This window comes from Amia ocellicauda, chromosome 23 (genome assembly GCF_036373705.1).
Source record: "Amia ocellicauda isolate fAmiCal2 chromosome 23, fAmiCal2.hap1, whole genome shotgun sequence".
Classification (NCBI taxonomy): domain Eukaryota; kingdom Metazoa; phylum Chordata; class Actinopteri; order Amiiformes; family Amiidae; genus Amia; species Amia ocellicauda.
The window spans coordinates 7,443,735-7,470,469 of NC_089872.1; the positions used below are offsets into that span (position 1 = coordinate 7,443,735).

Below are 26,735 nucleotides of genomic sequence, written 5' to 3' on the forward strand. Positions count from 1 at the left end.
TGTAATCGCTATTTAGAGCCAATTTATTTTTATTGGAAGTACTTTAACGGGCAGTTAATATGAAACTATTGTGTGGGTAAAACCAGTCAATTAACCATGTAAAGACTGCGTTTTATCTCATCATTCAGCCCCCCCCAAAAAATAAATAAATAATAATAATAAATAAAAAAAGGGCTCAACAAACACAGGAACGGGAGTCTATGACAGAAAGCGCGTCTGGATTTGGGAAAAGAGCGGTTTACTCAGCCTAGTAACACACAACGTGTCTGCAACATTGAACACCATCACGGGGCTGGGGACAAAGCAACGGGTTGACAACGTTGTGACAACATGAACACAACTCTCCACCTTCACATCTTTTGACTATTGATCCCGTTGATATATTGCGCTGGACTTTCTAGATATAATACAAATGCTGCACCATAAAGATTAGAAATGGAATTGATGCTTCTTCCTGCTATTATTATTGTTGTTGCTGTTATTATTATTATTATTATTATTAATAATAATGTAATGCATCTCACTATAAAGCCTACATATGTGTTTAGTTGATGAATAGTTAAGACAGGACGGGATCGCTACCTGGCTGAGCTCGCTGTATGGTAATCAGACCCGTCCCCCAGCGCGCAGGAGGCGGGGGCGAGGCGGGGGCGAGGCGGGGAGAGCCGCTGTGTCTCTCGCTGCCGTTTCAAACGCGTTCACACTGCGAAGGAAGTTGATGACTTCGTGCCATCGCAGCGCCGTACAAATATTGTTTTTCTCTCTTTCTTTTTTTTTTTTTAAAGAAGGGATCTCTTGTCGTGAAAAAAAAAAAGAATCGACTCAGACTGATACTGGTTTCTATCGGTCTGATCGCTGTGACATTTCAGTTTTGACTCGCACAATAAGCTCGTCTTTGGCACACCTACACTTTTTCGCCTGGCTGGGGGTGAGTCACACATGATCAAGTTCGTCCGCAGATTTTTTTTCTTTTTCGCTCGTTTGTTACAACTGTCAATGTGCCGCTAGTTAGTCGCCATTGTGGATATGTCCGATCTGTCCAGGTAAGGGCCAGTTAAACGGCATGCTTTCGTCGCTTTTCTTTTTTCCTGTATGGTCTATTGTAGCAACTTGTACGAAATGCACAACTTAAACACGATCAGCCCTTGCTGCAGATAATCTTGGGACTTTTGGAATAACCAGAACTCGTTTTTTGTATTCTTCTTCAATGCTCCTTTATTAATAACACTGAAAACAACATATCTGCGTTGGCTGATGCAGGTAAGTGGCCCGCTGCCTTGAAACCCTTTTGATGGTGATATAATGTGCTGGATGGTGCATGCAGGTGTGATGTGCGTCTGTTTGTCTAGCCTACTATGCACACGCACACACGCATTCTTTACAGCCTATATATGTATATTATACACACGAAGAAACGCTAGAAAAACGTCTGGACAACTTTTACAGTAAAAGCCATTATAGTAAATTCAAGATCAGCATTTTGAGCTTGTTGACCACAGCCTGTGCAGGTTTTCTCCATGACTTATGATACGAGCTGTGCGTGGACGCGAACTTGTCAAACTGCGCGCAAAACACGCAGCGCTGCAGCCGCTCGGCGTGGGACAGCCTGCAAGACCTGCGCCCGCTTAGTGAGTCCACACATTGGACATTGGCAGCGAGATAAAACGGATGCATATATATATATATATATATATATATATATATATATATATATATATAATTTCCTAATAAAAAGTTGTATCCAATCAACGCGTTTGTTTACCCCATCTCGCCTCGCCGGACTCCGCAGATGCCTACTATAATAGCTCATGTATTACTAATTGAAGCTGCTGGTTACACCCATGTGTCCACAGTGTGTCCTTTAAGTAGAGATCTGTATAATTGTTGCAAATGCAATACATAGTTTAACTTCGATTGCTAGAAGACATGATCCCGCGATCGCTAAAGCCGAAGCGTGCTCAAAAAGGACACACGCGGGAAGTGGCCGTATTATCTTGAAGGGTGGGTTAGTGCCGCTGACCCTGTCTTGTGTGAAAGTGGGGAGCGATTAAAGCTGTCAGCGACTTTATGATTGTTATTCTTCTATTACGCCGCGACACACTTCCAGCTCCTCTGCCTCTGCGCTCTGCCGCCGTCCGGCGCTCGCACACTCGCGTCGCGCCAAGTCCGGCCCCCTGGCGGCGCTGATGACGTCACCGGGCGCGACGGTTGGCTGATAGACTGTCAGTCTCCCACCCTCCTCCAATGAGCGCCCTCCCAAGCGCCTGTCCATCACAAACCCCCGTCCAATGAGTGGCCGCTGTCGGTGTCGGGCCGTGTTGTGTTTTGGTCTTTAAACGCAGGTTCCGAGAAAGCCCTCACAACTCGGCCGAGCCGGAGAGCGCAGCGCCGCCGCAGCCCCCGAGTCACAACTGTCCTTTCACCTTTTTTTTTTATCACTTTTCTTTGACCGTTTATCAATGAAGCTTGATGGATTGTTGTAATACAGTGCGTATGTCCGTAAAATGTAAGTATTCAAGTTTTAAGTCGGGTCAAGGAAGTGGCATTAATAAATACTTGAGGTGTGTGGCAACAAAAAAGCAAGTGCTCGATTTGGTGTATGTCTATAAATCGCTTTCTGTCTAATCTGTGTATATGTTCGTATTCGTGTATGTGTTTTTTCATACCTGGATATAACTTGATATTTTGTACTAAAATAAAGCAATTAAACGAACTAAAGTTGCGGAAAACACTCACAATGCCTGTTAAAACCGATTACCGACAAAATAAACAAGAAATCAGAGGGTGACACAAGCCAATGAGACTTCCTTAAAACGTGTCTGCCTGGTGCAGCTTTTGCCATTTTTTGTTTTCTATAAATTGTCTACGTATATGTTGCATTGAACGTAATTGGGAAGTTCACTTGGCTGAAAGTGCAGTTTATGGTGACGCAGTTACTACAAGTCTACAAAGGAGAGGGGGTGGGGGGGGGACTGGCAGGAGCAGAAAGTGCTGCCATCAGCACTTTGTGTGGAACAATAGGGGATGCAGTAAGGAAGAGGCAGCTATGGGGGCGACTAGGCGAAATAGGCTTATATAAGTGCAAGTATGTGGGTCGCCTTCTTGTAGCGCAGTTGTCCAGAATCCCACCGCTCCCATTGGTGGAGCCGCGCAGAACTGCGGACATCTGCGCAACCCGGCCGCAACCACGAAGTGTGTCCAAGCATGCCCTCCAGTTGTAGTTTGCGTCAGATGCGTCGTTCAGATCTGCACGTTTTCACTGTAGACAATCAGTGTGCAGCTGCCATTCACTACACTGCGTACAGTAGACCCGCAATCAAATGTTTACTACATATAAACTTCAAAATCCACCAAACTCAACCCCAACCATTCCGCCACATAAACGACAACAACACATGATGCGCTGGACGAGATGCAAAGGCAGATGTGCTAATCTTATTCCCTGACTTATCTATTCCGCAGAGGACAAAAGAAAGCGAATGGCCCGACCACCCTAGATTGTGAAAGAGGGGAAGGCGGAGAGTTGCAGCCCGGCCCCGGAGCACGTTGCCCGCAGAGCAGTGCGCTGGCTCCTCCAGACTCCGTGCCCAGCCGCTCCGGTGAAGCGGATCCGACTCGGGGAGGGATTACGATGCCGCATAGCCCCCGCGGTTACGCTTCGAGGTTCCCGCTGTTTAGCTCGCTGTCCAGGTCGTCCAGTGGATATTTCTCGTTCGACTACGATTCCCTTCCCAGCTCCCCACCTATGAGCCATAACAAGTCAACGCAGACTCCCAGCCCGTCTAGCCAAGCCATTGCCCATGCCCAGCGGCGCATATCCCGAGAGCAGGACCCCCGGCAGCACCATGGTAAGGAAACTGTCCCACTTCTGCGCCTTAGCGGCATGACGTCATAGATGGAAAAAGTTTTCAGCAGGCCGGCGATGCCCCGCAACTCCCAGACGCGAATGTAGGCTGTCTGATTCGGCGTAGATCGGAAAATGGGTGTTTTTTTGTTTTAAGATACAGGTATATGAAAACTCTTAATACTACTGTAGGAAGTTTTGTATGTGGTCCTCAAAACTTTGCAATTCTGTAAGTGTGTACATATATATATTAATGAAATAATCCAGGGAATTTTAAATATGGCAGTAGTGGGAGACAATGGCCATGTGCTGATTTGTGGTTATGACAAGCCTCGAGTGGCAGTGAGTTGGCATTTCTTGAATAATACACGAGCGTAACATAATACACCAAAACACAATGACCTTGTTTAACCCTCGGCTCGTATCAAAGGTGCACTTCACATTGCAGACTTGTGCCTGATTAAGAGATTGGTTTGGAATGAAAAGCAGCCACAATTTGAAGATCTTGCCGTGCTACGATCTGCGATTCATCTGTCACTTATGATTTATTGGTTGTCTTTTTATATATAAAACTTTGGGAGAGCCTATTTGTTCTGATTCAGTGGCTTACAGCGGTTAGAACAACAGTGTTTTGCCCCTGTCAGTAAAGAAGACGTGTCCCAGTTGAGGAAGTTGGGGCCCCACCTTGTTATGCACTGCTGAGATTCAGAAATATGCTCCACTAGGTGAGGAGAACTTGCGTTGACATGGCAGCAGTGCACTGGTGTCCTCCCAGCGATGCAGATGTCAAGGTGTGTAATGATGCCTTGCCTTGCGCATCTTCCAAGTGCTTGCCAAACCTGTATACAGCTTTTGTTTCTAACTCACATGAGGTGTAGGCACCGGCCAAATATTTTTGTAAAAGACTCGTCACAGACTCCTTAGCTGCAGGCCTACAGAACATCGGGGTTTGTTTCTTCATGTGACTCATTTTAAATGATTTTTTTATGAGCCATTTCGCAGTAAGATGGTCATTGAATGTTGTTTGTGTTGAGCTAAAGTAGGACGGGCTCCTGTTTGGGGCAGATAGTGTAAATATTGATCTGCCAATGATGAGAGTTTAGGTGCTTTCTGTGCACTTGGGGAAAGTGAACCAGAAAGGCTTCAAGTTTGCAGCATTCTGTGTTGTCAGGCAAACAAGCTACATTTCCACCTGTATTCTTATACATGTGTATGTCTAGGCCTATATATCTATATCATCATCAGCCTATATCGATCTGGATGAAGACCTCATATAATTTGATGCACAACGTCTCTTGTCACACCAGCAAACCATTTTATTTAGGCCTAACCTTTCCATCCTTTGTGCTGTTCTAGGTATTTTTTCCACCTCTTGGGATTCTTTTGTCCATCTTTGCTCTGTTCTTGCAGTCTGGTTTTTGCCATTTGAACATTTTCATTTTCAGTAATGTCACGTGCTCTTTGTTCTCACATCTATGTATTTGTTGTTCTGTCTCTTGTTATTCCAAGCATGCCTCTCTCTCTCTCCGTGCTGTTTTCCCAGTTTCTGTATTATTTTTGAGTTTAGTTGTTTCACAGCCATACGTGAGCACTGGCAGTATTCACTAATCAGATACTTTTCTCTTCAGGCAAATGGGTAGATTTCCTTTTACTAGTGTTACTTTTCTTCCAAATGTAGTCCATCCCATTTGCACTCTTGATTTCTTCCATAATGTCTCTCTGTGTGTTGAAGAAGTCAAGTTATATCTACCTTGAACAGCAAATCAAGCAAGTATCTTTTGATCTACTTCAGTTTCCTTAGTTTGAACAAAACTGTTGAATTTGACTTTGGTCTTAGTCATGATAATTTTGACTTGCATAGGAGCAAATCTATAAACCGCAGATAAAGTGAGGAAGGACTACAGGGTGAACTTTAGATAGGCTAGATAATATAATCCTGAAATGAAATGTAAGGATGCGATTTGTTTACAGCAGGTCAAAACCAAAGTTTAACGTCTCATTCGAAAGGTGCCTTCCTTGCACTTGTCTATATTTGGGCGTTGGTTTTGAATTACTGGCGTAGACGTGGAGAGCCGTATTTACGTGATTATCTAACACAAAATGTTGTGAATTATTGCTACAGACAAACCCAGCTGCTGAGTTGAAAGCTGACTCACTGGGCTACTTCAGGAAACTTCTGAGATTAGGGAATTAATTAGCTACCGTACTAGCAGATACCCGAACAAGATTTCAGCTGTTTTTTATTCTGCAAATTACATTCTACATCTAGATCTCTCGAAGAGATTTCGCAACCAAATCCTAATCAGGCCCAGCCTTGTTTAACTTCTGCTATCTTCTGTCATCAGGCTCCAAGGTAGTTTGGCCGTTGACCGAGAGGAATATATGTGTCACCATTAATTTGAATCTGATGTCAGAGTGTCACCCATTTGTTTTCATGTGCAAATGTTTGAAAACCACCTCGGATGCCTGGGTCAATAACAATTCAGAGAAAAATGCGCTCACGAATCACGATGCGTTTGGCACACCTTATCACAGTGTAGCTTCTTCTGTCAAAGGCAAATTTGTTACATAATTCTGTGTCTTTAAAGGCAGCACAACACTTTAGTACAACTCCTCCCAATAAAAGTTGTGTTCGGTGGACAACCTCAACCCCTTATTATAAAACTGAAATGGTTGTTATATAATATTGTGGTTCTCTTTCACCTGTAAATATGTGTAAGATTTAGGACATTTTGTACGTTTTTGTTTACAGATGACTAACAATATAGATATGTATCTGTGTGGTTAACAGGGTGGATACATTTAAGTTGAATTTTAAGCCTTGGCTCTCTTTAAATGTATTCTTCATCTTTCTAAATCTAAGTAGACAAAATAACTATACCTGCTAAGAAGGTTTAATGCTCCAAATCCAACTTTCCTTGTGACCTTGATCGACCTTCCTTAGAAAAAGCATATGGATGTGCTTATTTTTTTTTTTTTTTTAATTGACATACCTGGTCTAATTTGATATCTTTTCTCCATTAATATTACATGTGCTACTTATAAATATATTAAAGAGCATCCATATAGTGTAGTTCGTCTCTGCCTTGTGATGGGAATGTTGTGATTGTATCTCTTGACTGTCACCTGTTTAGGGTATGGTTGAGGACATTTGTGCAATAAGCCTGGAAGTGTGTGCGTGTGTGCGTGAGAAACATAAATAATTCCTCCTCATTATTGTGTTAACTCTGATGACCCGCAGGCTACTAGTCCACAGTAAACAGTTACATTTGATCTCCAGTCTCGGTCCGTGGGTGTTTGGTTATCTTTAGGAAGGTGTCTGTAAACAAATAAGCCGTCTGTCTCATTGTCTGGTTTCGATGTGTTCGGTGTTTAATGTGGCGATGGACAGATAAGGGCACAGTTTCAGTGTCTATATCGGAACCAAACGGATTGATTTATTGGTCATTTGTTTTGCTGATTCATCCTGGAAGGTTATACATGCAGTTGGAAGGAGCTTCACGATAAAAATATTTGATCTCTGTAATGGTAAGATCATTTTTACATACATTTCTGTCAGAAAGTTGTATTGTTATGGCAAGTGACATTATTAACTTTACTCAACTATCTATGTTATAAGCCATCTTAAGGTCTTAATGACCTCTCAGGTAAAGAGAACTTGTTATATTTTTATATGTTGATTGAATAAATTAGCCGAGATTTACAGCTTTGTTGAGGGGAGGGGGTCTGAACTGCAGTTGTTTTATCAGTAATCTGTAACTACTCTAAAAACAACAACACTTTGTTTAGAGTACTTGAACGAAGTACATCCTACCTTTCATTCTGTAATTAAGCATGTCATGTTGGTAAAACAACTCTATCGGACAGACAATCATTTTCTGATTGGGAGATCTACCTAGACAAACAAAAACAACAGTTCCCTTATCTATGGAAAGGATGAAGTCTGAACATTTGGGAACATTCAAAAATAGATTGGATTGGATCACTTAGTTATTAATGGACACCAAACGAGCATGATGGGTCGAATGGCTTCCTCTCGTTTGTAAACTGTCTTATGTTCTTAAGTAGCCTAACCGAACAAACGCCATCATCAAGGCTTCAGAAATGTAGTTTGAAACAACCTGCATGCTAGAAGGCTCCCCCCACAAAAACCGTCAACAGCAAACAACAGCGGATGTTTATCCCCATTGGCATATAATAATCTGATTTGGAGGGCTGATATTTGTTTCCTTTTCTTTGCAGTCACTGCTGGAAAGGTTGAACAGAATAAATAAGTGGAAAACTTGCGATGCAGTCAAAACAGAGAGCCGTGCCTTTTGTAAACCGCAGACAGAGACACAAAGTGGTAGGGTTTTAAGCGTTTGCCCTTTTTAATGTGCTTTGTGGTCAGTCCGATTACAACATCTGATAAATCTGATTCTGCCCATGTTCACCTGTAACTTGCATCTCAAATCCTGCAGCGGCTGTAGTTACAGGCACGGGTTTGCAGATAAAATGCATCTGCTGCTAAGGATGATTTTGGTGTACTGGGCAAGTACGATTAAACCCTGGGGTTTAAATACAAAGCCGAGGTTTTCTTTTACAGTCTTTTGGTATAGCATGGCTTGTACGAGGATTTGCGAAAGGAAAGTTTTTCTTTTAGACTCTACCCTATGTTGTTGCAGAGGGTTAGGGATTGGTGGTGTAAGTCAAAGACATGTTATCTGCTAACCTTGTAAGTTGGTGCTTTATTTCCACTTGTGGTTGTGTTTTTAAAGAGTAGCAAGTGAAATGTATAAAATTACTCACTCGCAATATGAAAACTGAAGCTGTGGTTTATCTTACTGGAAGTAGTCTTAATGTAATGATTTTGTGTTCATGTTTAGCTGTTTGTAGAAGTGCTTTTTTTCTTTTCTTCCTTTTGTTTCATGATTCAAAACCAGATTAACTTGGCTAACAGTTACCAGACTTTAAAAACACAGTTGTGTGGCCACAATTCTTTACTGTTCCAGAAAACGCATTACTAAAGCCGGCGTAAAAGGAATATTGTTTAGTGGTGTTTTTTCTTTTCTTTTTTTAAGATTGCGTTTCTTCCTTGGATATTAGTGATCTTCAGAGAGAATGCTGCCCTTTCTGACTTTATAGTTGCTTTTCGATGCAGTAGTTAAATAAATCCTGAAAGAGAAATGAACAATTCTTTTTTTTGTTTTGTTTGTTTTCTGTTGGTGTGCTCCTACCTCAAGGCTAGTTCTTGCAGAAATGTCTTGCCTAACCGAAAACAAGACACCACTTGTATGGGCACAATTAGACTTTGATACTGCAATACAAAATATGAATATATTCATCTATCATGGGTATCCATTGGATTCAATGGTGCACAACTCAGTAATAGCTAAAAATTATTGTCAGTGGTATTTTTGTACCATCGCATTTAGCCCGCATTTACACAAGGTCATTCTTGCATAATCCCAAACCATGACCAAACTGATCAAATGCTCTAAAGCCTGACCTGTTACTGGAGGATCGTAGGATTGTCTGGTTGTTATTCCACCTGAGCTTCCAATTAGGTCTTTAATGATTCATTGAACAGCCCGTTTACTCTGTTCCTAGCTGTAAAGCAGGCAGTGAGATATAGAGGCCCTTAAAAGAGTAGTCACCCAACAGCCCTCAAGACAAGGTAGGGAAGAAGGCAAAGAAAAGTTTCAAGTGTCTTAAACTTATGTTTGCTTAGATTAAACTTGAATTGGTTACATTCTAGTTTAAATCGTAGTGTGATAACAGAATGTCAGATTATCATTTAGGGTAGTTCATCTTCAAAACAAAACCTTAACATAATGTATAGTACATAAATGTACATATATACTATCTTATGAGAGCAGGCGTCTGTGGAATATAAGTAAAGGAAAAGTCAGTTACAAGATCTTTATTCCCAGATTGCTGCTCCTCACATCGTGCGCCTCGAATGTTTTTTGTTTTGTTTGCTCCCCACGTGTGTTGGCATTGCCACAGAAAGCTCTTCTGAGAGTCTGGGCTCCATTTCAATATCAGCCACTTAACCACAGTATTAATTTCCTGAATTAGCCTACAGTGCTTTTCTGTGATACGGTGCCGTTGTCAGGAGAGCGGGTCTACAGAGCGTGTATGGAGTCATTTGGTCCTTTTTTTTTTTTTTTGAAGCAATACGTTTTTGTTTTTTTGTTTTTGGCACCTGATGCAGTAACATTGCTAATTTCTGTCGACTTAGTCTAAAAACACACAAGGGAAATCAGTATAGGCTATATGATAGTTAATATCATGGGATGTGAAACATGCACAACCATAAAATTGGTTCTCGCATGACTCATAACGCAAGACCCGTACTAGAGCAGTCTAAAATGATTTGTTGCAAACCTCAGAGTTTCTGTGCACTTCAGTGGATCAGATGCTTTCTAGCAATGAGGATGGAGGTGGTTTGCTAAGATTTCTCACAGAAGGGTATAGCGAGGTATGCTGAGATTAAATTCCAGTTGTCCTTTCCAGTATAGCTTATTGCAAAATACTAAACAAAGATGCAATTAATTTAATGCTTTTTACAATGTACAATTGTGGGTTTTATATGAAATGTGTGTTAGAATTTAAGGGCTTCCACTGTACGGAGGGATGGGGATTTCACGATGCTATCACTCTTTTGGCTTCACTCTCGCGCTTAATGGCTGCTCGCTGCGCCCTCGGTTTCTGGCAAAGCCGGAGCTCCGCTTTCGATGGACGCCGCTTCGCAACACCGCTGCATGACCCCATCGATGCGGACTGCAAGACCCCGGTCCCTTGGTAAATTTGCTGACCTGTGTCTATGCTTCATCCACAGAAATGCCTCCAGACACACAGGAGGTGTGGGTCGCCCAGGAACTGCGGCGGATCGGCGATGAGTTCAACACGTTGTATTTGCAAAGGGTGAGCGTTACTGAACCTCTTTCCATTGGGGTCTTTTTGTGCTCTTTTTCACACATTAACTGTCCCTCATAGGAGCTAAAAAAATCACACGAAGAAGAAAAATCAGATGTTCAAAACTTTTTGATTTTGTTTCTTACTCTTTTATACTAAGAGTACACATTTTGTTTATGGTGCAGGCTGACCGCTAGGGAAGTGGGGTGGGGGAGTGGCATAGAGACACTTTACTGATAAACATATTTTATCATGCAGTTTTGTTATTTTCCTTCAGATTGTACAGAATTAATTAATGCTTAAAAAACAAGCTTGGCTCTGCAGGCATAAACTGTACCTCTGTGGAAGAACTGCAGTAATACGAGGCCTGAAGTTGCAGTAATTAATGAAGTTGGGAATACTAAAACCGCTGATCATATATTCCTGATTTATTTACTTACTTTTTCTAATTTGTGAAATTTCTGCTTATTGCATCAGATTTTTTTCCCAAAAAGGACTATTGCCCTTTTTCTTTATTTTTAGGGCAACTTGCCAAACTCAAAGCTTAATTTAGATTTTCTTTTATCCTTTAGGGAATATTAGTTACATTTAATGGCATGAACCAGAGGCGATTGGAGGATGGATTACTTAACCTAATTTCACTGCAGGGTTTTTGAAGCTGAGACTCGTGCAGATCGTTTAAGATGCACACATAAAAATGTTAAATTTAGAACGTAATAGTGGAAATGAAAGGAACACAAAATATAGCATTTTTTTTTTATTCGAGGTGGTTGTGTGTGAGTGGGGGGGTACTGATAAAGTAATGAAGGTATTTTCGTAGCTGCATTTCCTAACCTCTTTGTTTAAATACCACAATTAAGCATTTCATTGTTCGGGTGACCGACATTTGTTTCTGTGTCTTCACAGTACCGAAGTATTGTAATTCCTCACCTGAAATGAACCCGGAAACTTAAAGAGGATCTTCATAAGATTTACGTGATCACTGCTTATAATGACGTTTATAAACCTGCTGAGGGAAAAAATGTGTACTTCGGTAAACTAATCCTCCTATTCCACCCTGATAAAATACATTTGTTATACAGCTGTTGTTTGTGCCCCCCAGTTCTCGTTAGCTAAACTGACAATTGTTCCTTTTTATGACCTAGTAAATTGGGTCCTTTCTTGCACAGCCTTCCTCTTTTCATCTCGTGTATTGTTTTTCCTCGTGGAAGGTTATAACAAGTCCTTTGAACAGATCTTTAAGTAAAGGGGGGCTTGGGGGGGGAGGTTGTTGCAGAAAACAATGATCCATAAAATATTTATTAACATCTGTTTGAAAGCTGTGATTTTTATTTAAAGAGATGCATGCGATATCCATCCCCCTAACAGCTGTGAGGCTCTTCAATTGAGAAAAGCACTAAAATAGATACTGGGCTCGAATGTGTTCCTCTGCTGACACCGTTCCAAGCCATGGTGGAAATTAGAAACGGCAGTCCTTACTTTTGCCCAATAAACCCCTCGGTTTCTTCAGAACCCCGGAAGCGCTGAAGGCTTGTATCTCACACTGATCGCATACTAATAATAACTGCACTGGTTTGCCCCCATACCGTCAACAAGAAACTCATTTGATCAGGGAGGTGAGGAGCTTGTTTGCTTTGTAGTGATACCCCCTCCCCCAACTTTTGAAACCTTTCACTCGCCTTTCTTGATAACTTCTATGTTCTTTATGCTGTTGTGAAATGTCTATACCCGTTTTAAATCTTTAGCTAGATAATCCTATGTTGAGTTGAAATGAAATCAATATATTTATTACAACCTTTATTTATTTAATTAAAATGGACAACAGCTGCAAAATGCAATGGTTGGTTTTTGGTATTTAAATGAGAAGTCTGTTGTAGTTTCAAGATGTAATCAGTTATGCTGATCTTGGTGTTGAATGGTACCTGATGTACTGTATAGATATGTAGACTATATGGCAGCTTTTCAGAATGTCCATTGAGGATATCTGATCAATTTATCACTGGGATCTACATGTTTACTACCTTCTCTGCTTAATAGAGTTCCTAACATGAAAACTGCCAGATTGTTTTCAGATTTCTAAAGTTAAATATTGAAATCGGAGTAAACCAAAATTGTCACATGGTTTGTATGTATTTCAGTTAATGTCTTGTTAACCACACAGTGACATTATTCAAGTAATGCTAATTTTTATTGTGGGTTAGAAGTGAAAAAAACAAATACTGCACAGCTGTGCTCTTGAGCAAAAGAGAAGTCTTTGTCGGATGGAATTGATTGCTTAATCCTGAAACGTTTGTCAAAGCATGATCAGACTTATCCCAGTCTTTCTATATTGAGCAGGATACAACTGTCTCAACAGTTAGGCAAGTGAATGGCACTGGTTCACAATGCAAACCTGTGTTGTGCTCTACATCCCTTTTAGGTAGGACAAAATGCAACCCTGAAGAATATTTTAAATCTGTCTGTCATTGACTCAGGGAGAGAACTCATTACAAGACTAGTTTAGAGTAGTAGATCTCCTTTGGTCACAATGCGTACAGTTGGTTATCCCACTTCTATCAGCATACAATGTGTCTGAATTTATTATACTTGATATTATTATTTGTTAATGGGCCAGGTTGTTGGCAGATTCAAAATGAAAACAAATACGTTTGTCTGTCTCCTGAAATGAGTCTCTAGCCTCCTAAACGTTGGGCTGGTTTAGTCACTGAATGATTTCTTTTAAGGTTTGGTTGCCATTAGCTGTCTGAATAGCAGGAAGTGTCCTCTCCAACAATAGGTGAGACTGTGACTCAGATGAGACTCGGGTGGGGGAGGGAGGACATTTCTGTTCTCCAGCGCTGCCAGGTGCTCAGCAGGGGGGGTGAAGCAAGAGAGAGAGCGAGAGAGAGAAATGAACACCTAGATTCAATTTAAAGTCTCGGATTTGCCAGCCATCCCTTGTGGACGGTCCCTCTGGATGGCCTCGCATTGTTAGAGACACACCCGGTCGCACGCTCACTTGCACAGGGATCCAGAATATTAATTTATTTGGTATACAAAGTAGGCCAAGCATGTGATGTTTGGTGAGTCGTGCAAAAAGGCAGCCTCCTTACGGTTCGTGCACAAGTCAATAGCTAATAGCATAAACCTGAAATTGTCTTATTTCCCCGTCATGGAAACCAGTCATATTATTGGTAAACCCCCCCCCCCCCCCCCTTCCCCCTATACAGTGAAAGTTTACAATTTTTCTGTCAAGTAAACAGTACACATTCCAATTTTTCACCTAGTTCAACAACAACACAAAACATCTGCCTTTAACCAAATCGTCCTGAGTATATCTTTGAAAAGATGTGGTTTGCCTTTGATAATTTTAAATGCCCATCTTGCTACTACTTTCCTAATCTACCAGCTTTCAGAATAGACACTTCTCCTCTGAAACTGCTTTTGACGTAAACAGGGTTTGTACTCGAAGTTAAAACGGCACCAGTCTCCAAGAGCACCTATCCGGAGACACTGGCTGCGTACCGTTCTTTTATTGATGTGGTCACTCGATCTGTTTTTGTTTTTTATTCTTCCTATTCACGTCTGCATTAGCGCTGTGACAGCTGAAGTCTTGTTCTCTCCATTGTTTGTGTTTGCAAGGCAAGGATGACGCTCTCATTTCACAATCCCCAGTTACTTGGCCCTGCTGTTTGTATGGTGGACAGTCCTGCACATAATCGCACATAATGTCTATCCTTTCCTGAAGTCGTTTTAACAATTTGCAAAGTAAAATATTTTTCACTTCACACACATACAAATAAATAGTGTGAAATCGTTTTTCTGCTAGACAGCCAGGCTTTTTTTTTTTAAAAAAGGAAATAAATTGTTGTGGGGGAAAAAGAACTATGAAAACTGCTTCGAAATAAGTTATGATGGAAAAACAGCAGTTGCTCACAGATTTTACATTGATTCTAGTAACTTAAATCAAACGAAACATTCAACAATTGAATGATAGGTCCTAATAGTGAAACGGACAACTTTTTTCTTTGTTCCTTTTTCCACTAATGGCCAGTGTTCCAGACACCCTAACGATTCTGTGGTGAGAAATAATTGCACATCTCCGCAAAGGTAAATTTAGTTTTTATTTTTATTTTTTTATTTTTTTAGGTCAAACTGTGTACATAAAAAGCAGGCCAGCATTTATACTTTTCTGCTGGGATAATTGACTCCAGAAATTAATTAACTCTAGTCAGCACTAGATTGAGGTTAGATTGATCACTTCTAAGATATACCTGCAGTTAAAAGTATGTCTAGTGTCGTTAAATCGGGGGGGGGGAGGGGGGGGTGTATTCCTGGAGTGTATCAAGGGGGCTTTTGGATGCGTTCTGACTTGGTTGTCAGAGATGGGTGAGGAATGTTTCTGACTTGGAAAACATTTTCATTTTGTGAACAGTGATCTGTTTAAAAGCAAGTGCCTCTCCATCTGAAGTATTAAACGGTTAAGATGTACATTGTTTCCCAGATGAGACTTTAGGGTGGGGTTGTTACACGGTTTGAAAATCTCTGCTGTAGTGAACACTTCGCCAAACGAAATGAGTGCCAAGGCTTTGGATCAGTCAGATGGGCCAGCAGTCAGTGTTTTCACCAGCAATTCCCAACCTGCATCGTTGGTGATTACGGTCAGAATGGATCTCCTCAAAGAAAGGAAAACGGGTACTGATGAGTTGTTCTTTTAAATCCAGCATCTAGAATAACAAGCGAACAGAAACTGGAGGGCCTTCACCCCAGTCCAGGTTTAATGACTGTTTGGGAGCTGAGCCTTAGCCACTCCACCCTGTAGTAAACAAACGCAAGAGCTTCCTGACTTAAAAAAAAAAAAAAAAAAAAAAAATTACGTAAAAGAAGCCGAAAAAGACCGAGAAGAGCGCAGTGAATCATGTAGGAGTCATGCCTTGGAGCAGTGTGTCTAGGAAGAGCCCAGCAGTCTGGCCCGAAGTATCCTGTCATTGTGGAGAGCGGAGAGCAGGCAAATGTAATGATATGTGTCCCTCCACTTCTCCACGAGAAGGCTCACATTAGAAGCAATTAGAGGTTGCGTCATAAACCACAGCCTTTGCGCTTCTTTGTTTCTCACAGCTGAACTTAATTGTTATCCTCTCGCTTGGCACTTTGGGATTTTTTTTATTTTTATTTAGTATAGGGGTACAGAACCTATAGTAAGTTTGTATGTCTGATGTGCTCCAAATCAAAAGCAGATGTACAGTAGCAAAAATAGTTTGCTGCTCTCAGGAGCTAATGACTACATATTGCTGTGAGCGAAATGCTGTGTTTGTATCCATCGTGGTGGATTTTGCACATTTAAATACATGCTGTTTCTGTGAGTGAGTGAATAATGTTTGTCTTGACAAGCTTGGTCTTCTGTTGTCCCGGCCCTGTAGTCAATTATTCTTACAAGATCGCTCACCAACACTTAAGTTGCAACTATTTTCCTTTTCTAAGATCATATTTCATCTGAAGATGTTCTGGCAGCTTGGTAGATTTATGTCGGGCACCTGCTTATTACACACGATGGCGTGTCTGTTTAGGGAGGCCTCTTTGAAATGCAACTGATAATTGTGGGAAAAGCAGCAAAGCGTTTTTAATGCAGCTGTGTAAAATAAAGCAGAGGAGCCCGGCACAGGCACATGGGATTGCTTGAGGTTTGCAGAGTTAATATTCTTCAAGGAAACGATTTTGGATCTAAAGAGACATTTGCAGAATTATTAGTAAGCTCCCGAGATTAGTTTCTGGGTAGCAGTATCTTTTCTCGCATCTGTAGTCGCTCTCAGTTTATGCTCAGATTGGGCTGTGTGGTGGTCTTTGCCTGCATGTTGGTGTGACTAATTTTACCAAAAATGTATTTCATGTGTCACTGTTCAGCCTAGTTGACCTGCTACACTGCCACGCAGACTGTTATTCATGAAAAGCACATTTTAATATGTTAAATTCAGGAGCAGCAGGCAAGATCCTTTTTATTTCTTTAATCGCAATAAAACCATTCTCCTTCTTACTATATATATCGAGCACCTTTTAATGTAAATATTCTGATCAATGTTCCATCACTTAATGATAATGTTCACCAGTTATCCAACCATATCCTCCGTTTTCTTTCCAGTCATCTTGGCTTAGCATCTTGTTTCTGAATTACATTTAAAACAAACCCAAACAATTGCAAAACTGCTTAGAATGAGTGGTTTTGGATGTGGATGTAATCGGACTGCTTTTTCACAAATCTGGGATGGTTTACCAACACATGTTTGTCTTGATTGGTTTGCCATTATAACCAATCCACAGCCACACTTTCATACGTCCATATACATTCTGGAAAGCAGTCTTGCGTTATGCCTTGTGAAGATGAATTTAGACAATGGTGCTGAAGCTATTATGGTTTCTTCAGTTTGTTTCAGCACAGATAAAATGCACATAGAAGGATATGAAACTTGTATAAACTGCAAGAGAATGCAGGTGTGACTAGCTTGATTATGAGAACTTTTGCATATAGTTCAAAGAATATCACCGAGCACAGTTTCTTGGTTTCCAAAATATAAAATGATAATCTCTGTGCATCGTTGCTAATGGATGTAGGAAGCAAAGTAATGGTATAGAGTCTGTGTCTGACTGCTCCAAACGTCAGGAAGTGTAGATCATGCAGCGGGGTCTATTTTTGGACTTTAAAGCTTTATGCCGGTTCTCTGCATGTTATTCTTCATTAAACTGACTGAAACAGCCAAATCATTGTGGTGCGTTTGTGAAACCACCAATGAAACCCTGCCTCACCCTGCCTGGGATGTGACGATGGTGGTTCTTGTGGAAACGTAATAAATTTGCTTCAGGCAAGTCTGTCTTAAGAAATCGCAAGCCACCTTTTTTAATGACGCAGTACCTTCTAAACGGGACACAATGTGGGTCTTTTTATGTCAGTTGTAAATAGAAACTCAAGAGGCATGGAGCTGGTTGCCCTGATGTTGAATATGAAGTGTGGCATGTGTTTTAGATTTATTTCTGGGTGAGTGAATTTTTGACTGGCAACACTGGCTTTAGAAACCATGTCCTGGTTACAGTAGGTCAGTGTGTTTATCTTGAAGAGACTTTGGTTAAAATGTGAACTTGAATTAGACAAATGGAGGCTAGATGCTCAATTTGCTAAAGGTTCTACTTCAAAGGCACAGGTCCGCCAGCACGTTGAAGCTGGGTTTTCGGAGAGGGGTCTTCTGGGCAAACCTTGCTGTTTCAGTGTTGGTAGATTGCATTCTCATTTCCTTCAGCGTGTGCTGTGGTTAGGTTAACCTTGACAGTGCCTCACGTCTGAATAATAAAAGCTGCCTTCGCTCGTGCAGTGAGATCTGTACCAAGATCTCTGTCTAATGTAATGTTTTGGCTCAGGGTGGATAATCGACCGTGCATTCTGCCAAACGTGTGGCTGTTGGAGAATGCACAGTAATGTCCTGGCTGTGTCATCCACTGATAGTTCAGTGTTTTGTTGCCAATTCTGTGAACAGAGAGATCTTGTGATTTTAGCTCTGATCTGCCGTACAGATGGATTAGACATTTCCATCCTTTTTTTTTTTTTGCACACACTGGATGGGGAATATGAATCTCTTTGCACCTGCAGAAGGCTTATTTAGAATTTTCCACCTTGGGTGCAAGCTTTAAAAAAACAGTCATGTTATTAAAAGGATTTGTGGTTACAAAATGCTATTTAGTAGCTTGATACACTTTCAGCTGAGGGGTTAATATACTTTCAAGCTCCACTGCATTTCCTAAGCACCTGTTTCCCCACATTGAATAGACAATTGGTTCTGGGTTGTTACTGTGATTTTTGGCATTCATGTTAATGAATTAAAATTAAACAAACAATATTCCTAAATTGCCCCTTATGATAATTTGAGGTTTCTAAGCATCATGCAGTTTTTTTTTTTTTTTTTTTTTTTTTCAATGCTATATAGAAGAAAATCCATACGTCATAAACTCAAGTCTCCCTTTTCTGTCCCTCATTCTGTCACATACATGGCAAATTAGTCTCAATAGCTTCAACATGATTGCATGACGTTACGTATGGCAAGGATTCAGTTGCAGAAAGGGAAAGTTGATCTTTAAAGCGGTCCCTTTAAAGGAATGGCAGAACGAGGTTTCTAATGACTGAAGAATGCAAATATAGTTTCTATGTATGATTTGAATTGAGTGAAGAAAAAAAAGTGTACATTTAGTACAAATTGTCTTGTTATTAATAAAAATCGGATATGACCACTCCAGGGGTCAATTTACCTGTATGTTATGATTGTAAACTTTTTCACACAGTACATCAGAGCAGTTGTGTAGCAGCTCTCCTTAGTGTAGGTGGGGGGCTTCTCCCAAATCTCGAATTTTTCCAGTCGTAGAGTCTTAAATATCGGTATAATGTCAGCCGTGATATTTAGCATGGGATAGATACGAATCGAAGCCTGCGGTTATAGTTAACTTTTTTTTTTTTTTTTTTTTTTCTTGTTGTTGTTTTTGAACAGGAATCACATTCATGGAGTGTATTTCCTCACATGTTGCTCAAGAGAACCCAAAGGGGAAATGCCCAGACCTTATCACAATTACAGTATGCCAAACAAGTGAACTCCAGCCAACTCGCGAGGCCAAATCCGGCACCTGTTTCAGGCCTGCCTGTGCCAAGTCTGCAGAGGTAATTGTCTGTGCAGAGTGCCCTTCCTAACCTTTATTGGGGCCTGGGAAGTCTGAACACTTCAGTGGCTGTTTGAAAGAATAGGCTTCACCACTCAAGCTGAACTTATCAAATATCAACATTCCCCCCGAGTAAAACAATAGAAAGTAGTGCTTTCAATTTGGCTCTTTCTGACCCCGTTTGTCACCTCCCTTTCTATTCAATTTCCTAAACCTATCCAGCCTGCTTGTGGTGATCAGCAGGAACAATAGTCGGCCTCTCCGTTGAAGGTGGCCCGGCGTCTCTCATCTCCTCTACTGGGAAATCGGGCATTCTGCTTGTCGAGACGTACATTTATTTATGCGTTTTATTTTGTTCCGAAGGCCTGTAATCTGGATGTGACATACCCGTTATCTGGTAACATGCAGCCCCACATGGCAGTGCTGGTACGGCACAAAGCGGGCGAAAATAGTCTCATTAGCCAAAGCTTTCATGGTATAGAAGTACTTTAACCTCTCAGTTTTTTGATGATCAGGGGAGGCCGATTTCTGTGGCAGCTCATTTTGAAGCGGGCATTGCTGTGTCAGGAGCCTTGATGAATCTAGAGGGGGAGAAGGGGCAGGGACTGCAGGGATTTTGCAAAGATCTTCGACCGGCTCCTCACCAGATGTGATGAGGTCTTTCAGTTGTGTGAATGTTTATTTCCAGGCTTCAAGTTCACTCTTGTTGACGGGAATCTCTGCGTGACCATATTAACCACTGAATGACAACAGATACGCATCTTTCTTTTGTTTTCCGTACAGTGTTGCATGTTTGACAGTGATGTTGTGAATCTTTTTTTCTTGTCTCTGAGGGGAATACTTCAATGAGTGAGAGACACTGATTCTTTAGCTTCAGTATTTGTCCGTTCCAGGCCCATTTAATCGCTTTCTTAAATATTTATTTATAAATGTATATAAGAAAGCTTGCTCCAGTTGGTGTAATAATGAGTAAGCACACCTTCGGTAATGTGATTTACAACACCTGGAGAGTGACTGTAAGAAAGCAGGATGTTGAACCTCTTGTTTCCTGCGTTTGTTGACCACATTTAAGGTAATTCAGGGCTTTTTGAATGTGATGTTTTTGATAAGAGAAGGCTGTTGGTTTTAGTCAGGCAGAGCAGCTGTGATGGTGCCCCTGAATAAAATGCGACCTGGCGTATTTCGAGTCAGATGTGGTGTTGAAAAAATTTGATATTTCTTTGCTTTACTCTTCCAACACATTTCAGATGGATGTAATGCATGTAAATTGTATCAAATGTAAAGCATATCAAATGTTTATTTTTTATGTTGTGAAATTTCAATTAATGTTTCCAGCTCCTGTAGCTTGCCTTTAACTGCTGCACCGTGTCCACAGTAACCACATTAATTCTTGAAATTGTAGTATACATCTACAAGTGAGCTCACAGAGTAACCACCAGCCCTTGCATTTACATAATTCAGAAATCGATACTCAGTGACTGTGTTTTCATATGAGTTTCGGTCATGCTAAATGCTGTGCTTTAAATGACCAGTTCGAATGAGTCACAACACCGATGATGCATAGACAAGTACTTGCCATTTCTGTCCACACGGGCTTGCCGTGTTTTTTATGGACCGTGTTGCTATGCAAAGCCTTCCCATTGCCATGTGGATGGCCCTTAAAAAGTACGTCAAATGACTCAATTCAAATTAAATGGTAGTACCGCGTGAAAACATTGCACGTAAAACGTACGTGTGGACAGAAAAAGAAAAGGAAACTGATCACCCAAATGTTAGTATCTTTGATTTCCAGTACAATTATTGGTGTACACCCGGTTCATAGCTGGACAGACTTGATTTTCTCCTTGGAGTCTTAATGGGAGAGACGGCTGTTTATTGTGTACTGAGTTTAGCTGTCGCTGGTCCATGTTATCCATGCAGTGTCCTCCCAATGTATTGAATATTTTTTCAGGGAGCCAAACGCCTGTAATTCCAACATGTGACTGAGAAAATATAATGTAGGGACCATCTTGGAAACATTCTTGATCAACCTAAAATGCATGCTCTATTTAAAAAAAAAAAAAAAAAAAAAAAAAAAAAGGGTGACAAGCTTTCAGCGGTTTTAGACCTCCAGAGGAATCTGTGATGAATAAAAGAAAAAGCAGCACTTTGTAGTTTTCACTTTCTCCTGCTGCCAGCAGTGCAGGCCTTGCCAGTAGTAGCTTCACAACATTGAGGAAAGTTGTACCATTGCCAGGTGGTACGAGGAGAATTTTCTGAACAAATGGTTCACCAGAATGGCACACTGAGTGAAGGTTTTGGTTTCTTGACCGCTGTGAGATTTACAGCGCTTAATTCAGCCTGTATTCCAGCACAACACGATACAAGCTGGAAATGTTTAGAAGTCAAGCGGCCGCGCTCATGAGATGTGTTTGGCAAGCTGGTGGCGCTGTTACAAGAAGCAGCTGTGAAGTGCTGGGCCTTGGTGTAATTGACAGAAATACTCCCAAAATCCCTGGAGGACAGACGAGAAGAGAATAAATAAATCCACTTTCAAGTTTGAGCACATTCTAAGGATTCAGTTGTGCAAGCAGCAGAGTCTATATACATACACTTGCCTTGTTTAGGATGCTATAGTAAAATTAAAAGGGGGGGGGGGGGGGGGAATGACCTATTTGTATTGTCCATCATCTGCATGTTTTTGTTAACTCTGAAGAAGGATGTTTTAGATAATATGAAACATTCCTTTTTTTTTCATGCAAAGAAGGACCGCTATAAGTTTACTTTTTATGTCATGTCAGTCTGTGAAAATAACAACAGTTGATGCTACACAATATAGAGGCCTCCACCTGTTTTCCAGATGATATCTGCTGAATAATATTTGGCAAGCCTCTTAGTCAAATAAATGTTAAGTGATCTTCGCCATTGCTATCAAAATGACATACAAGTCACTATTACAAACACTGAATTGTTTTTATTATTTTAGCCCAATTTGTCTGCAGGCTCTCCGCCAAACGCAGCTCTCTAATGGTTTTATGCTTGATTTTTGCAGGGCAACAGGGACCGGAATGGGCGCGTCGCACAGTACGACTTCGACCAAGTGCACAACAACCGCAACTTCTGTCTCTGGGTCACTATCCTCGTGCGGCGTCTCATACACATCTTAATGTGGTGGAGATGAATGCCAGGCCTTTCTGATGTCTTCCTACCCTCAGACTGGTTTCTGAGACCCAGCAGAACATGTAGCATTTGGAAGATTTTATTTTCCATGTTCTTTTGTAAATATATAAATATATAGAGATTTTTTTAATATTTTTTAAATGTAGAAGTATTTTCAGCAATGAAGATTGATGAATTGGACTTCACTTTTTTATATGAACTTATCATGGAGAAGGAAACTTTACTGCAGCAAGATATCTGTAGGATGTATCGGGATGATTTTACAAGGATGTCGGTGAAATCTGGAATTTTACAACCCATGTCTGTTTCCTGCAGTTACCTGAAAATCTGAGCCACCAAAAAGAAAGAAAAGTGTTCCTTCCTTTGAGTTCTGAAGATGAAAAACTCCTTGAAAATTAATTCAACACTTCAATGCAAGGAGGGTTTCAATTTTGTCTTGCAGATTTTCCTGTAGTAAATGTTTCATTTTCGTTGTTTTTTTGTTTTGTTTTGTGTAAATATTTCCTTTTCCTCTTCTCGTCTCTATTTATTTTGTTTCTCTTCAATATTTAACTTGTTTAATGTATGTGTACTCTAATTTTTTAAATTCTTATTTTTAGGTTTTGATTTTGAAGTGGTAAATAATCAGTTAAACAGTTACCAGATATGGTATCAACTGGCATCAACTTACAATTACACTCACTGCTCTCCATTCAGATACAAACCTTTTTCTGTGGCTTGTTATGTTGCAAAAGCAGCCACTTTGTTTCTTCTCCCTTTAATGATATATTGTGTATACAACAATTATTCAGGAAGTACTACATTGATTTTCTTGTAATTTTGTATAATGAATGTGCATGCTGCCAAAGAAAGATACTGAAATGTATTTATACATTATAGGTTTTCAAAATATTCCCCCTTTTCCTTTAAAACTTTAAAACTAAGATTCTGTGCCACCTGCTCTGAGGTAATTACTCCAGTAGAATCAGTATTGTAGATCTGTGTGCAGACTTGCTGGAACACAGTTCCTCTAAGTTAATTTGAGTTTAATGTGACTGCTTAATTGTCTACATCGTCCTGCAGTACTGTAAGGAATCCCGATCTGTCATTTTATTGTTACTTTGGTTTATGCTGACCGCTTTAACGTCCTTTTTTTTCATTACGTCTCAAGTAATCGTTGATTTTTTTAGTTGTTCTTTTCCTGAATAACTGTTTCAGCAAAGCTGGCTTGCCACCCTTGTTTAACATGTTTATTTTGGGAGAAAGAAGAAGCCCAAAAGCAAATTGGTTGTTTTTCTATTCAATTTCACGTTTTCGATCCAGGATTATGAGACCATGCTGTAGCACCGCATGCATAATTGGTGGTGACAGTGGACATCTGTTTTCGTTGCAGTATTTGAACGTGCCTTCACAGGATGAGTGAGTTAGAGTTAGTGTATGTTTTTATAGAAGTTGGCATGCACATGTAGATTAATAATGTGTGTGTGTGTGTGTGTGTGTGTGTAGAGAAATACAATTGGATGGTATAAAGGAATACAAACTTTTTAGATGGATAGATTTACATTTTAGAATGTATTCGCAAGACCTTTTCATTGTAATTATTGATGTTTCAAAAGTAGATGGAGGAATGTAAAGTCTAGAACTTCAGACTTAAATGGAGTCGGAAGCTAGTCAGTCTGTGTCATAGGAAAATTAACTTGAGGATTGTTTGCTCGAACACAAAGTCAAAGTATCTACCAATACCTTCTACAATTGAATATATACAGTGTTAAGTCCTATTTTGAATGTATCGCACAGAGGCCAAACCATTTGTCCTGGTGTGTAGAATAGATGGAAAAGTGGTCTGCTAGTCTGGGATGCTTTCATGATAACTCAGTCTTTGATATGCCCAGTGTAATACACTCCCACTTCATTAGGTCAGGATTTGACCACTTTTGTGTGTACGTTTAAAACCGAGGAAGAGGGTCTATATCAGTGTTAGTTTTGTGTATTGATTTTAGTTGTAGATGAAAACTACCGGAAGGAAAAAGTAGGCTGCAATGAGTGAGGAGGCTCTGTCAGTCAAGGTTTGTATCCCCCTCCCCCCCCATAATCGTCAGTTTATTATTATGCTCCACAGTGTTGCTTCTGATTTGGCATTGTCAATATGGGACGCAGTTTTGAGTTCAAATGCTGCTTTAGAGCTGGAGTTAATGGTCTCATCGCGAGACACGTACTGCTGTTGATGCATTCACTTGCAAGTGTGTAAGGCATTCACACTTTAAACGTCACTGACCTGATTTTAAAGAAGCAGTTAAAAAAAAAAAAAAAAAAGTCTGTTACAAGCTCTAACTTCCCCAAAGTGTATATAAATGCACTGCTACAATGAGGATTGTTCTGCAAATGGCAAGCAGTGAGTGTACCGTAAGTTCTTCCTTCTGTGAGACAGGTGAAAGTGCCTGTTTGGGATACAGTTTTTATGGTTTTGTATGGGTAGTCCAAAACCTGGTATGCAAAGGAATGTGGTAGAGCTGCCTTTTCTTTTTACAATGATAACCTCAGTTTCAGATGAACCTTCTTCCTATCAAATGTCACGTACCTGAAAGTGTCAATGTGAAAGTTACATGGTGTGTTAATACAACTGCTGGTGACCCAGAAGCAATTTTTTTTTTGGCAAAGACCAGCCTCTCTCAGGTACCAGGTTAAGAGGAAGGGGCTCAATTGTAAGGGACCAATCCCTTGGATGAGTGTTGGGGTGGGAAGTAAAGGTTTGGAAAAACTTGATTTGTCGGTCCTATCAAAGGCACTTTGGTAAACTGACATTTCCATAATACTAAGGTGTCAGTGCTCCACATTTGAACTTCTCGCTTGCTAATTGATGACCATTGGTTTAAAATCATTCTCCTTTTTTGGTGTCCAGATTGTAGTCGGCCCATGAACTAATTCCCAGTCTGCTGCCACAACCATGTGCTTGGAGGAAAACTGCATCAACTGTAACTCTTCTCTAATGCAACAAAGTCTGTGTAGTGCTTAAAGAATGTAAAGATCCCTACTAAAGCATATAGACTACAACCAAGATTTGTAAGTCAAAAACACCCCTGGATGAGTGTTGACTTTATTGAGACCAAAGAGAAATGTCCCTTTCTTCCCTTCACTTTATTTTATTAATGAATTATTGTTAAGCCTGCCTTTATAAGGGAACAGCCTTTAAAAATGTGCTGTAACATGAATGCTACAAACATTCCCAAGAGTTGTGGATTGCGTTTCCCCTCACTTGTTTTTATTGGATTAGCATTGGTGGCACAGCTTTATAGTATGTGCTGCATTCTTCTAAAGATACAGGGTCTCTTAGAGTAGACTGTCAAATATTGTGCAATAAGAAAACCACTGAAAACACCTGTATTATGCAAGCATTTTGTGTCATTCACTTTACTTTCCCGGCCTTCAAGCATACGTTGTACCATTTTAAATTGTTTTTATTGTTACCAAATGTTACAGAGGAGATAAGCTGAAATCATAACCCTTTTACATTTGCTTTTGGTGTTTCAAGTGTTGAAAATGAATGATCAACTCGAACAACATGCATTTAGAGCAAGAGGAATTGAAAGCCAGACTGATTGGCAAACATCTTGGCGTGTGACATCATTTCTTCATATTTCAGTTAAGACATCCAGTGTCAACATGGGCCTTTAAAAGAAAAAAACAGCAGTTTAAAGGGATGTTATTTTGAAAGGGCGAGGGTTTTAAAGAGGGTTTTGAACAATGGTTTTCAAGGATTTAATTTCAACTTAAAATAATTGGGTGTCAAATGTATCATGCCTTCATTCATTATGGCTTAATGGATCAATCATGCTGCCAAAGGTGATGGTGATAAAATGGGGAGATTAAAACCAAAGATAAAATTATGTAACCCAACAAATGGACTAATTGCTGTACGATTCAAAATGTATCAATAATCCTTGCACTGAACACCTGTATTTGCTGATTTTTATCCACTTTATAGGACCCAGTACAGTTGTAGCAACAATTTTGTATTTTACTTTTTTTTGTTTTTGCACTGATGCCTACGTTTCTTTTGGAAGCGTTTTCCTATAAAATGTGCAATACTGCTGTAAATACCTGCATATGTCTATGTACCCCTTTTTAAAATGTATGTGTACTTCTTAGTAATTTTGTAAATGATAATAAAACATGAAATCATAAACTA

General features: G+C 40.3%; 1 protein-coding gene across 1 annotated transcript; it reads left to right on the forward strand.

Annotated features, from left to right (window-relative positions):
- Window positions 1-691: 691 nt before the first annotated feature.
- Window positions 692-26,735, forward strand: bcl2l11 (BCL2 like 11). The gene is made up of 4 exons (XM_066696750.1): window positions 692-1,043; window positions 3,463-3,848; window positions 10,668-10,753; window positions 22,443-26,735. Exons 1-4 carry the CDS (start codon window positions 1,027-1,029, stop codon window positions 22,569-22,571), a joined length of 618 nt encoding a protein of 205 aa, XP_066552847.1. The 5' UTR covers window positions 692-1,026; the 3' UTR covers window positions 22,572-26,735.

Excerpts from the sequence above, each read along its gene's own strand:
- bcl2l11 (XM_066696750.1), top strand. Across the intron at positions 3,849-10,667 it reads GGACCCCCGGCAGCACCATG|AAATGCCTCCAGACACACAG; the intron begins GTAAGGAAACTG and ends CTTCATCCACAG. Across the intron at positions 10,754-22,442 it reads ACACGTTGTATTTGCAAAGG|GGCAACAGGGACCGGAATGG; the intron begins GTGAGCGTTACT and ends TGATTTTTGCAG.